This window comes from Crocodylus porosus, unplaced genomic scaffold (genome assembly GCF_001723895.1).
Source record: "Crocodylus porosus isolate Cpor-Errol unplaced genomic scaffold, CroPor_comp1, whole genome shotgun sequence".
Taxonomy (NCBI): domain Eukaryota; kingdom Metazoa; phylum Chordata; order Crocodylia; family Crocodylidae; genus Crocodylus; species Crocodylus porosus.
This window is the reverse complement of record NW_017728886.1, coordinates 234481920-234495501: the sequence shown is the minus strand read 5'-3', so window position 1 is coordinate 234495501 and position 13582 is coordinate 234481920. Positions and strand designations below refer to the sequence as shown.

General features: G+C 44.7%; 1 protein-coding gene across 5 annotated transcripts in view; it reads left to right on the top strand.

The window, feature by feature from the left end:
• Positions 1-1052: 1052 nt before the first annotated feature.
• The window catches only part of RGS22 (regulator of G-protein signaling 22), a 94792-nt gene continuing 82262 nt past the window's right edge, over positions 1053-13582 (top strand). For all 5 annotated transcript variants that reach the window (XM_019551229.1, XM_019551224.1, XM_019551213.1 and 2 more), the window contains exons 1-3: positions 1053-1213; positions 1818-1846; positions 6971-7033. In XM_019551229.1, coding sequence (XP_019406774.1) covers positions 1189-1213; positions 1818-1846; positions 6971-7033 — 117 coding nt within the window. In that variant the 5' untranslated portion in view covers positions 1053-1188. The remainder of the gene's footprint in view (positions 1214-1817; positions 1847-6970; positions 7034-13582) is intronic.

Genomic DNA, 13582 nt, shown 5'->3' with positions numbered 1-13582 from the left:
CACAGTTCAGATTCCAGCAATAGCCTCACTCCGGACTAAAGACAAGTCCCTCTGCTCTAATCTGGCTAGTTCTCAGCACATTACTTACTCTGGGAAGGAACTTCATTTTAACAAATAGGGATATTTGATTAAGCACAATTTATACTTGGGGAGAAAAAACATTCTGACGAAGAAATCTCAGAAAATTAACGTTACACAAAAGTCAAGACTGATTTATTACCACAAACGGAATAAAATGTAATTATGAAAAGGGTCTCTGAACTGAAGAAGTGGGATTATCCAAGTAGCCTAGTGCGGCGGTTCTCACTCAGCCTTTCGCACCTTACGTCCCACCAACCTTTTTGGCAAAAAACCCTGGTTCCACCATGATAAAAACAAAACCCCACAGTTCCAGATTCATCTCTTTGAAGTGCAAACTTTGTTTTTTTTCAGTCGGGAAACAAGTTGAAGTCCCACCTATGCCACCTCTGCCTCCCACTGCATGGGACGCCTGGATTGACGCCTTCGTGTCCTGCCACCGGTTTCTCAGCCAGGTGCGTCCCACTGGTTGAGAAACACTGGCTTAGCGGAGCGCGGTGCCTCAACCCCGCTGAGTTACCGCGGGAGGGGGCTAGCCAACATTTTCAACATCCCTGCTGAAGAAGATACTCTTTCGCAAACATCGTTTTAAATATAAAGATGGATGAAAAGTCGCTTTGGTGGATACAAGCAGCAGCCCGGCCCAGGCCACTGCGGGCAAGGGAGTCCGGCACGAGGATGAGCCCTTTCGCACTGCCCTGGCTCGCGCTCCCGAGGCCTCCGGGCTGACGGAGCAGCAGCGGGCGGGTGCCCAAGGCCAGCGGTGCTAAATGCATCACAATGGAGGTACTGCACCAGGCCGCGGAAAGCCCCTGGCACCACCAGCCTGCCCTTGCCCTCCACCGCTGGGCCTTGCGGGGCAAGGGGCTGCCCCGGTGCTGCCACATGGCGGCCCGGCAGCGCCGCGAGGCCCCGTTGCCTCCGCCCGGCCCCATCCGGACGGGCCCGGGCGCTGCGGGGAGGAAGGCAAACTGTTTTTCTCGTGGCTCGGAGAAACGCTGTCACCCCCACGCATTGTCTGCGGCTCCATAGCAACCCCGGTCCGGCCCGGCCCGCCCCGCACCTGTCCCCGGGCTGCCGGAAGGCCTCCCCCGGGCAGCGCTCCGAGCCATGCGCCAGAAGCGGCTGACCACAGGTACGTAAGCCCCGCCGGCGAGCGCCCCTCGGGGCTGTGCCCGGAGGAGGGACCCGGGAAACTCGCCCGGTGCCGCCTTCGGCCCGAAAAGCGCGGGCCTTCCCGCGGGCCAGGCTTGAGGCAAGCCGGCTTCGCTTCTAGCGTTGCCACTTCTCACCATTTTATCATCAGCCCCTCAGGCGTTGCTGTTTATTCTTAAAACCTAATACCCGGCAGCCCTGGGATCATGGTAGAATCTGGGATTTAATTTAAAAAGCACATTCCTAGTCCTCAGGATTGCAAGGGGCAGTGGGGAATGTGAACCAAGAGTAGCTTAAACACCAGCCGCCCAGAAATCAATCTCATAATATTGGTGGGGCGGAGCAGGGGAACCTCATGATCTTTACCTGCTTGGGATTAGCCACCCCATGTTTCTTTAAACTTTATTCGCTTTCCTCAGATCATGTTAATTTGGAAACCTCAGGAAGTGTATTGAGGCCCATTGCTTGCTTATTTTCTGCACAACACTTGTTGATCTTGTGTGCCCTGTCAAAGAGATTCCAGCAAACCTGCACTGAAAATATATCAGATGAATAACATACAGTATTTTGTATTTATGTTTCAGAACCTCCAGATATAACGGAAGATGTTTTTGTAAGTATTTTTAATGAGCTAGTAATTTTTATTCTTGTGGTACTGTACAAAAAATAACAAGTGGTACTAAACTAGTGTGTGTAGTTTTATTATTATTATTATTATTTCTCCAGCACAAAAGTGGGCATTGACATGTTACTCCCAGCAGGAGGATTGCTCCTTCTGATATTATTTCTTTAAAAAGAAGAAAGAAACATAGGTTTTTTTGGTTTTTTGGTGATATGTCTTTTGTTTTTGCTTGCATGTTTTGCTTGGACAAGAAGACAACGTTGTGGCTTTAGAAAAGGTGAAAACATGAGTGACTGGTGCCTCCTGAACCTGGTGGGGGGGCTACCAGTCCTATTGACAGCATCAGTATTGGCCATCAGGAGGGGCACGTGCACCCCCTACCAGCCACCTATGGGTGAAATAAAACATGAAAGCAAGAAAGCAAGATAAAGATGCACAATGGCCTGGAGGAAGAAAGGAAATATGTCATAGATTTCATAGATGTTAGGGCTGGAAGGGACCTCGGAAGATCATCGATTCCAGCCCCCTGCCCCAGGGCAGTAAGTCAGCGGGGGGGTCAAAGGATCCCAGAAAGATAATGTCCAAACATTTCTTAAAAGAATCCAGAGTAGGTGCCTGTACCACCTCTGGAGGGAGTTTATTCCAGGTCTTGGGGGCTCTGACAGTAAAGAAGTTTTTCCTTATGTCCAACCTAAAACGGTCTTGGAGGAGTTTGTGACTATTGGACTGTGTCATCCCTTGGGGTGCTCTGGTGAACTTAACTGGAAGCTATGATTTGTTGGGGATGGGTTCTGCAGAGCTTACTTCTACTTCATCTTTACTGTCCTCTGCTACCAACTCTGGTATAATAAGAATATAGGAGGATAGGACTGGAAAGGGCAGTCAGGTGTGGAGGACTATGTTCACAACTGCTTGTGAATATAGAGGACTAAGTTCGCAGGCGGTTGTGAACCAAAGGAACCTCCAGAATCACTTCAAACTCTCAACCCCTGCTATGGGACAGGATCTCTGAAATACCAAGAACACTCATGCCAAAGGAAAAGGGAGAGGAGAGGAACGTACTGCCAATGCCCTATCATTGCAACAGCAGAAAAGTAATTAGTTAATAGGATTTCCTTCATATTTCTCCCCGCATTTTATGGGCTTGTGTGTCTGCTTTTTTGTCTCTTACCGTATGATAATTTAAACATTTCAACATAGGTTTTGTTTTCCCTTTATGACCCCCCAATGCAACATGTATATTTTAAAACATATTTACCTCTATCTCTTATTGAGACCTTTAGGTATTAATCTAGTATCAATAAATGACAGAATTGAAGTCAATCTCTGTTAAAAGTAAACTAAAAGTATATCAGGACATATTTATAACATCTTAACCTAAACCACTCCATGTGGATAGTTCCTTTTGATAAAAGGGGAGCTTCATTTGGGTTCATGTGTGGTTCACAGGACCAGGGTTTATTTATCCACTTTAAGGCTTCCACATTTAAATTGAGCACTTGACTTTTTTTTATTTGTGGGTGTTTTTCATTTTCAATAGAAGCTGCATTTGATCTGCTGTTCCCTAAAGCCTTACCAATTCTATCTGTGTTCAGACCCTCCTTGGGTATCTTATAACATCTCTGTATATCTGTACTAGCACTCTCACTGCAGTGACATGGAAAGGCTATTATATATAACAGATAGAGTGTCATCAGATATGTTTCCATACAAAATCTAAACAGGAATTTTACAGTGTACCACTGACAAAATGATTTCAATATCCTCTTCACTGCTTTAAGACTGACAGGAATAGGACCCTTGATACCTGTACTATATGCAGGCAAACCTCCCCATTACACCAGTGAGAGTTTTGGTTGCATAAATATTGTATATTCAGGCCCATTGGTAATGTGTCCTGACTGCCTATTGAAATCATGAGATTCCTTTCGATAGTAATAACATGGAATGCTCACCAGAGAGCATACCAGGAGAAGGATTCAAAATTGCTATTGCCACAAAAAATTAAACTGTTATATAAATAAAACTTCATAAACTATAATGGGTAAATATTAAATGTGTAAACGTTAAAAAAAATACAAGTAAGATTGATGGCTAAACGAGGACTGGAAAAGGGCCAGTGTGGTCGCTATTTTCAAGAAGGGGAAGAAGGAGGATCCAGGCAACTATAGGCCAGTCAGTCTCACCTCCATCCTTGGCAAAGTCTTTGAAAAGATTAATAAGATTCATATATGTGAGAGCCCAGCAGAAAAAATTATGCTTAGGGGAAACCAGCACGGGTTCATAGCAGGTAGATCATGCCTGACTAATCTAGTTTCTTTTTATGACCAGGTTACAAAACACCTGGACGCAGGAGTAGGGGTAGATATTGTTTACTTAGATTTCAGGAAGGCCTTCGATACGGCATCCCACCCCATACTGGTGAACAAGTTAAGGGGCTGTGACTTGGATGACTGCACAGTCCGGTGGGTGGAGAAATTGGCTAGAGGGTTATACCCAGGGAGTGGTGGTGGATGGGTCGGTATCAACCTGGAAGGATGTGGGCAGTAGGGTCCTTGAACCGATACTCTTCAGTGTCTTCATCAGTGACTTGGATGAGGGAGTGAAGTGTACTCTGTCCAGGTTTGCAGATGATACAAAACTGTGGGGAGAAGTGGACACACCGGAGGGCAGGGAACAACTACAGGCAGACCCGGACAGGTTGGACAAATGGGCAGAAAACAATAGAATTCAGTTTAACAAGGAGAAATGCAAAGTGCTGTACCCAGGGAGGAAAAATGTCCGGCACACCTACTGCCTAGGAAATGACCTGCTCGGTAGCACGGAAGCAGAAAGGGATCTCGGAGTCCTAGTGGAATCCAAGATGAACATGAGTTGTCAGTGTGATGAAGTCATCAGCAAAGCTAACTGTACTTTATCATGCATCAGCAGATACATGACAAATAGATCCAAGGAGGTGATACTTCCCCTCTGTCGGGTGCTGGTCAGACTGCAGTTGGAATACTGCGTGCAGTTTTGGGCACCTCACTTCAAGAAGGATGTGGATAACCTGGAGCGGGTCCAGAGAATGGCCACTTGTATGGTTAAGGGCTTGGAGATCAAGCCCTATGAGGAGAGACTAGGGCACCTGCACCTCTTTAGCCTCCACAAGAGAAGGTTGAGAGGCGACCTTGTGGCTGCCTGTAAATTCATCATGGGGGTGCAGAAGGGAATTGGTGAGGCTCTGCTCACCAAGGCGCCCCTGGGAGTCACAAGAAATAATGCCCATAAACTATCAGAGAGCAGGTTTAGACTGGACATTAGGAAGAACTTCTTCACAGTTAGAGTGGCCAAAATCTGGAATGGACTCCCAAGGGAGGTAGTGCTCTTCCCTACCCTGGGGGTCTTCAAGAGGAGGTTAGATAGGCATCTGGCTGGGGTCATCTGAACCCAGCACTTTTTCCTGCCTATGCAGGCAGTCAGACTCGATGATCAATTGTGGTCCCTTCTGACCCTAACATCTATGAATCTATGAAATTTAATGGAAAATTTGTATTGTGTTCTCCTATTATTTAAAAATCACCCAAATACATTCAGTAAGTGGCAAAAGTGGTGTTAATAGTGTAGTAAAATGTTTATTGATTAATGAATGAGTTCGTTTGTATTTCTTGCTGTTATATGGGACTATAGAGAACATGTACTTGGCAAACAAAAACACATGTACCTGCATATTTATAGGGTTTCTAATTTAGTAATTAATAGTTTGTTTCAAATAGTTCACTTGGAGTAGTGAAATGAATATTAAAGTGAAGTGAATATTACTGTTAATAGTGTCATATTTATCCAGTCACCATCAAATCTATTCAACTGCACACATTTGAAATGTGGCACCATCCTGTTTCTGACAAAAAGTTTTCACATCAAGCACGTGCACTAATGCATTGCTGAACTGGGAGCTTCAGGGCTTGATAAAAAGTGAAGTCATCTACTGATTTCACTCTCAAGTGCTTGAGTTCAGGCTTTCTGATCCCAATTCTTCCATTTAGGATTATCCTAAATTCTTTGGGTTGTACCCACTCATGTTCTTTCTAGCCTTGATTGAGGGTGCACAAGAAGCCAGTGCAGAGCTGAGTGTGACCTGGTGTCTTAGTTGAGGCAATGTTCTTATTCTGTATACCTTGCACCAAATGCCACTCCCCATTTGCCCAGATTTCATTGTCATGGAATAGCAGGCAAAATTTTCCCTTGTAAGAACCATAGCAATTGCAAGTAGTCGATTTTTTACTTTGACCCACGTTAACAGCTTTTAAGGCCAGAAATAACAATATGTTTAAGAAACTGATCTTATAAATTAGATGGGATTCTTTCTGATAAAGTTCATAGTACTGAAAAAGCCAACAGAGTATACTCTGCTCCCTCTGAAATGAATAGGAATTTTGCCATTGACTTCAATGGAAGCAAAACTGGGCTCTGTACTTAGTGATCTGGCAAGCATGAGAAGAAAATAACAAAATCTGAATTGTATTTCACTGGTGCCCTTTGTATTAGAAATAATAAAGTAAATATATTAACCGCAAACACAGGGCTCAGTCCTACTCCCAATGAAGTCAGTGGAAAAACTCCCAGTCTGGGCAGTCACAAAATCTTACATACTATTATTTGATATTGTGGGACAAATTGTGAACTGGCCAACTCCCTTTTATTTTTCCGTGCCAGCTACCCCACCATTGATCGTGGTGTGGGAGTGAAGCAGGCTCCACAGAGCTTGAACATTCCTTCTCTCCCTGGTACAGATGGTAGAGACCATGTAACCAAATTGAAAAATATGGAGACTACTTGCAGATGTTTTTTCCCCAGGAAAAATATGCATATTTTAAGCATTTATAAACCTTTAGTTTTTCTAGTTTTTTATCTGCAAGTTCCTTGACAGAGGACTTATATTAATATGCATTTTGTGCAGTGCTGAGCACATCACTGATATACAGTGAATTAAAAAAATAATGTAGATAAAGCGCTGTTTTTCCCCCAGAAGTTTTCATTACATATTCTGATGCAATTTATTGTCTAGGACAATAACAAATAGATGTTAACATAGGTTACTGTTAACATTACCTTGTGTTTTTTATGTTCCCACAGGAAGATTATTTAATGACAGATGATATGCTTGTGGACTACTTCAATGAATTCTTGAGTCTTCCAGTAAGTACATTGTAACAATCTCTTATGAAACTCAAGAAAAATCCTTATTGTGACTACTAATAGGTCAGACTATCTAACAAAACCTTATATTCTGTTACCTTTTTGATATTAGATTTTTTTTGTTTTTACATTTTTAAAAGCTTCTCAGTTTTAATGGTATTCTCTCATTTCTTTAGATGTTATTCTCAGCAAAGCTCTGCTCATGTCTAGATTTATATCTTGACTTCTTGGGATGCATTTCTCTTGTCTCAAGTAGATTTATACATATACATGCAGGGCATCAAAATAATACAAATTAGATATGAAAAAGACACATTAATAATTATGCAAAACACCTAAAGTCAGACCACTCCTATTTAGTGGATGAGGCTGACTTATTTTAGTCATTCATACTTGCAGATATTGGACTGAATACATCTCTCTTTTAGTGATTATGGAGTAAATGCCACCATGAATCAGCTCCACTGGTTTGATTTAGAGTTAGCTTTGCAGTTGTTCTCACACACCAGTGAATTTGTTCACAAGTAAATTGCTATGAGAGTAGCTGTTTTTGTGAGGCTAATTATCCCTGCCTCTCAGGCCCCTGAAACACATTATGGTTAAGATGCGACTAACAGGTTAATCTCTCCACAAATAGTAACGTGGGCAACGTTGATCAGCTGATTGTTGGCCCCTGGATTTCAACTTGCTAGTGCAGTGGAAGCCTGGGATCATGATAGTATTCCAGGCTCCCCCTGCGGCAGTAAGTATGGTACAACAGAGATCTAAATCCTGGTCTCAAAATTGTGTGTCGTGCCATGCACATGTGGCATGGCAGAAGGCACAATTGTTGGGATTGTGGCTTAGATACCATTGTTCTTTAAACTGAATATCTGTCAGAGGACTTGGCAATGGTTCCTCTGCTTTTGATTAGAGAAGCAGTCCATGAAAGATCTGGTGCAGAGATGCCCTCTGAGGAGCAGAGCCAATTAGTTTGGATGCAATACCACATGAACACAACTCTGCTGCAGTTTGGGTACTAGTGGGTGTGTCTGCAGTGTACTTTAATGTTCATTAGCCTATTTTATTGCACATTAAAGCATCACTAAAACCATGCTTTTTAGTTAATGTGCATTAAAATAGGCTAGTAGGCATTAAGCATCACTTAAAAACCATGGGCATCTATACACATGCTCCGGGGGTGCTTATGTATGCGTGTGTGTGGTGGGGGGGCGCTTTAATTAGAGTGGTTCTTAGAGCATCTCTTGAACCAGTGTCCCCATGCTTCAAAATGGCACCAGGGGTGCTTTATCTAAAGCTCGTTTGATAAGCTTCAGATAAAGTGCTCCGCCACCATTTTGAAGAGTGGGAATGCTTATACACGAGTTGTGGAGGCTGGCTGGAGCATGGTAATTACCATGTTCCAGCAGATTCGATTAACTGAGTCTACTCTGATGTGCTGTAATTACAGCACATCAGAGCAGCCTCCATGTTTGTGTATAGGCACCAAATGCTCTTTAGTTAATGTGCATCAAGTAGGGATGGACCGATAGAGATTTTTGGGGCTGCTGCCGATATTTAAGGAGGGGTGCACGGATAGAGATTTAATGGCCAATACCCATCCGATTTCCAATACAGCTGCCTCCAGCTGATAAGTTCAGTGGAAGGGGCACTAGGGGGGCAGATTGGTGCCTCCCATGATGAAGGAAGGGGTAGGGGCAGGCGCTATACAGGCAGGGTGTGGGGGTAGAGCTGTGGCTTATGGAGGGGGAGGTGGCTCTGGCTGCTGCTTGCACTCCAGGAGGGCATGGGGGGGTGTGCCCTCTGGATCTGCATGGGGTGGAGTGGGCAGGCTGCAGCTGAGGCTGCACGGGGCTCTTCTCAGCAGGGGCTGGACTCGGAGCAGGTGCCAATGGTGCTGGGAGGATGCTGCATCCACCCCAAATTTCATTTCCACTCCGCTCCCAGTGCCACTGCAACAAGCCACCTGGCACAGCCCTGTCTCAACACCCCACCCACCAGGAAGAGCCAGTGCTGTGCCGGGCAGCTGGTAGCACGGCGCTGGGAGTGCAGTGGCAGCGAAATTTGGGGTGGATACAGCATGGTCCCAGCACTGCCATCGCCTGCTTTGAGCCCAGCCCTGGCTGCAGCCTGGCCCACCCTGCCCAGATCTGGGGTACATGCCCTCCTGGGGTGTGAGCAACAGCAAGAGCCGCGTCCCCCTCGTACCTATGAGCCGTGGCTCCTCCTCCCTGCCCCACCTGGCCAGCGCATGCCCCTCCCTCACCATGGGGGGCATCTATCTGCTCCCTCCCCCATGCCCCTTCCCTCTCCTTCCACTACACCAGACTTACCAGCTGGAGGCAGCTCTCCATGTTGCTGGCTGTGTTCCTCACTGCCAGAGTGCTGCACTGCAGTTGCGTGCAGCACAGGTATTTATCGACCAAATTATTGGCCCCATTGGGCTGATATCCAAGAGAGCCGGTTTTCTTTATATTCTCTACCAATCCAATATCAGACCGTTGTATTGGTACACCTCTAGCATTAAGACAGGCTAATGTGCATTTTCCTGGTACCTCACAATATAGAGTGCCTGTACACGAGTGCAGAGCCTACTCCAATGAGCTGTAATTACAGTGTGTTGGAGCAGACTTGATTAATTACGTCTGTTGGAGTATGGGAATTACTGCACTCCAGCAGCCTCCTGCATTTTGTGTATCAGTGTCTATGTGCTTCAAAATGGTGGTGGGGGGGGTGCTTTAAGTAAAGCTTGTAAAACAAGCTTCAGTTCAAGCACCCCTGCCCCCAGTTTAAAGTGCAGAGATGCTGATACACTAGATAGTTTCATAGTTTCTAGGGTCGGAAGGGACCTGAGTAGATCATCTAGTCTGACCCCCTGCCATGACAGGAACGATTACTGGGGTCAAACGACCCCAGCAAGGTGTTCATCTAATCTCCTCTTAAAGACCCCCCAGGGTAGGAGCCAGCACCACTTCACTTGGAAGTTGGTTCCAGATCCTAGCCGCCCTGACCATGAAGTAGCACCTCCTGATATCTAGCCTAAATTGTGTGGTGCTTTAATTAGAGCAGCTCTCAGTCAACCCAGGAGCACTTGTAAAAGCTCCCAGAGGTACTAGAATTAATGCTTTTTAACAAAAGTACATTAATATACATGTAGGCATGCCCAGTGCGTGCAGAGCCAGCTTCAGTATCTTTATAGAATCATAGAAAAGTAGGGCTGGAAGGGACCTCCAGAGTTCACTTAGTCCAACCCCCTGCCAGAGGCAGGATCATCCCTATCCAAACCATCTTATACAAATCCATAGTCTAACTTCCTAGTAAAACTACAGTCAACCCAGGCACAACACAAGATATAACACCATAATCTGCCACAGATAAAGCAGAGAGGCCCCAGTAGCTAACATCCTGCTGCTGCAAAGTTTGTTAAAATACCCTTGAGAGATCCCCAGAAAAGGGCCTGTAGAGGAAAGCAAAACCCTCCACAGTCTGTACCAATCTGACCATGGACTAAAAATCCTTCCTGACCTCAAAATACAGTGATCGGTCTGACCTTGAGCAAATCTTTGCCACTATGAGCTGTGCCATCTTTGTACATCTCTGCCTTACCTTGTGTAGATATACCCTAAGTTTCCATTGAGTTTCCTCCAGATTGTTCTGTCAGAGGGGATGGGTGGGAAAGGAGTCTGACCCCCTAAACTTTGTATGACCTTGGATGTTCATGAATGTAAGAAACCCAGTGGAGGCCAGGACTGTCTGTGAGAAGATGCTGTGGTGTCACTGGGCTTCCCACCTCCTGTCTTGTCACAGTGTGTGCAGGAATGCTAAGTCATTATGGGATTGACAGTGCCATAGAGTCTATGCTCCACATTTATTCTAAGTAGATTTTAATGGAAACAGACTATTTATTAAATGTTTTTATTAATAATGGTCTCATTGCTTTTATTTTCTCTCTTGAATTTCTGCAAAGGATTTTCATTTTTCAAAATTAAATTCCATTAATACCTGGAATACTGTGGTCTGAATGCTTTATATTCCCAACTTTCCTCTTCCTCTCAGAACGCTTTCATTAAAACACTGCACTGAAAATTCCATCTTTTTATCTTTGTTGTGATTATATAGCCGTTGCCTAGAAACATTATTACCCAGGTGTGTTAGTTGTTAGGCAACATGTTAAACTGAAGAATATTGTGTGACTTAATGCAACAGATCAGAGGTAGCATATGCTTGGTTTGAGAGGCTGCGTCTTTTGATTTATAATCCACCACCAGTGTATGCTAAAATTACAGTATTAGGGACTCTGTGTGGAAACTGAATTATATTCTGCTGTAATTTATAGTGCATCTTTTAAACAATCACGTTATTGTAATACTATTCAGATTTTTTCTGACATGATATGATATTTACTTTAATGAAAGGTAGGTCATAAGGAAAAGCTCTCTGAAAGATAAAATCATAGAAGAAGCAAAAGGACACTTGTTTGACTGAAATGTGGTGACTTGAGAAAGCTAAAAAGTGGTTACATAACATTCAAACAGTTTACATCTGCTTCAGTGACTAATTTAAGATCAGCGTTACTTTATGAAGATTTATGACAGATATATTGTTACAGGCTTATTTCCATTTCCAGCTGGGCAGATGGCGATAACCTTTTCTAGACCTAACCACTGTGACCCATGTATTCATAAACTAGAGGAAAGTTGTTTATTGGTAGATGAAAGTTAAGGTCATTAGTTAGCTTCCTCTGGTTCAACATTTGGACTAGTGGTATGGGAACAGGACCACATTTCTTTTGCAGTTTGTAAACTATGCTCTTTGTAAACCTCTCCATTGCAATCCAAGTTCATGTTAGTGTCCAACATTCAGTTTCAAAACATTTAGGGAATGCCGGCTGTATAAAGGGACTGTTCTTTCTTTGTGTCCTACCATGAGGACTACATCGGGGTGTCAAACCCAACCCAGACCTCAGGCTAGATCCAAACTTCAGAGGCTTCTTGTTTGGCTGGCAGCATGAGTCTGAGGGCATGTGGCTGCATGGAGCTACATTTCTGCAGTACAGAGCTGAGGACATGTCTGTGAAGTGCCAGGGGCGTGCAGCAGTATGAAGCTCTGGCTAGCCAGCAGCACAAAGCTGGGGGCATGCATCAGCATGCAGCCATGTTTGCCCAGAGCTCTGCACAACTGTTTGCTCCTGGAAGTGGTCAAATTTGCAGATGACAAGATTATTCAAAGTGGTAAAGACCAAGGTGAATCGTGAAAAATTAGAGAAGAATCTTGCACTATTGAGCAAATGGGCAACTAAATGGCAGACGAAATTGAATGTATAAAGTGATTCATAGATTCATAGATTGTAAGGCCAGAAGGGATCTTGGAAGATCATCAGGTCCAACCCCCTGCACCAAGCTGGAAAGATAACTGGGAGTCAAGTGACTCCAGCAAGGTGACTGTCTAGTCTCCTCTTGATGATTTCCAGGGTAGGTGATTGTACCACTCTGGAGGGAACTTATTCCACAGTCTGGACACCCTGACTATGAAGAAGTTTTTCCTAACGTTGAGCCTGAATTGATCTGCCAGGAGTTTGTGGCCATTACTCCTGGTTTTCGCCTCGGGTGCCCTGGTGAATAGTTGCTCACTGAGCCGTTGATGTAATCCCCTAGTATAGTGGTAAGCTGCTATCATATCCTCTCTCAGCCTTCTTTTATTCAGGCTGAAGAATCCCAGATCCCTCAGCCTTTCCTCATATGGCTTGCCATGTAAGACTCTGATCAGCCTCTCCAAGAGAAGGTTGAGAGGGGACCTTGTGGTGGCGTACAGATTTATAAAGGGAGAGCAACACGAAGTGGGCAACAATGTGTTTACCAAGGCACCCCCTGGAACAACAAGGAACAATGGCTATAAGCTATTGAAGAGTAGGTTTAGACTGGACATTAGAAAAAAGTTCATCATGGTCAGGTTTGCCAGGATCTGGAATGGGCTTCCAAGGGAGGTGGTGCTCAGGTATTCAGGAGGAGACTGGACAGGCACCTGGCTGGAATCACATGATCCCAGGTTCAGTGGCCCTTTTCTTGCCTGCCAGGTGCAAAGGGTCGGACTAGATGGCCCACTGAGGTCCCTTCCGACCCTAGAATCTATGAATCATATGGGTGGCTCTTCTTTGGACTCTTTCAAGCTTGTCCGTGTCCTTGTTAAAGTGTGGTGCCCAGAACTGGATGCAGTACTCCAGCTATGGTCTTACCAGTGCTGAGTAGAGTGGAAGAATCACATTCTTGGTTTTGCTGGAGATATATTGATTGACACATGCCAGAGTATTATTTCCCCTACAGGCTAGGCTACAGCATTGTACTGCCGGCTCATATTCATACTGTGTGGTAACAGCTATTATTATTGCCAGGTCCCTTTCATTCGTGGTGCTAGTCAGTTTGGTGCCACCACGCCTATAGGTGTGTTGGGGGTTGCTTGTCCCGTGGTGGAACACTTTACATTTCTTGACATTGAACTTAGATTCCGATTCGCCCAACTTGCTAGCCTGTCTAAGTCTGCCTGTAACTGTAG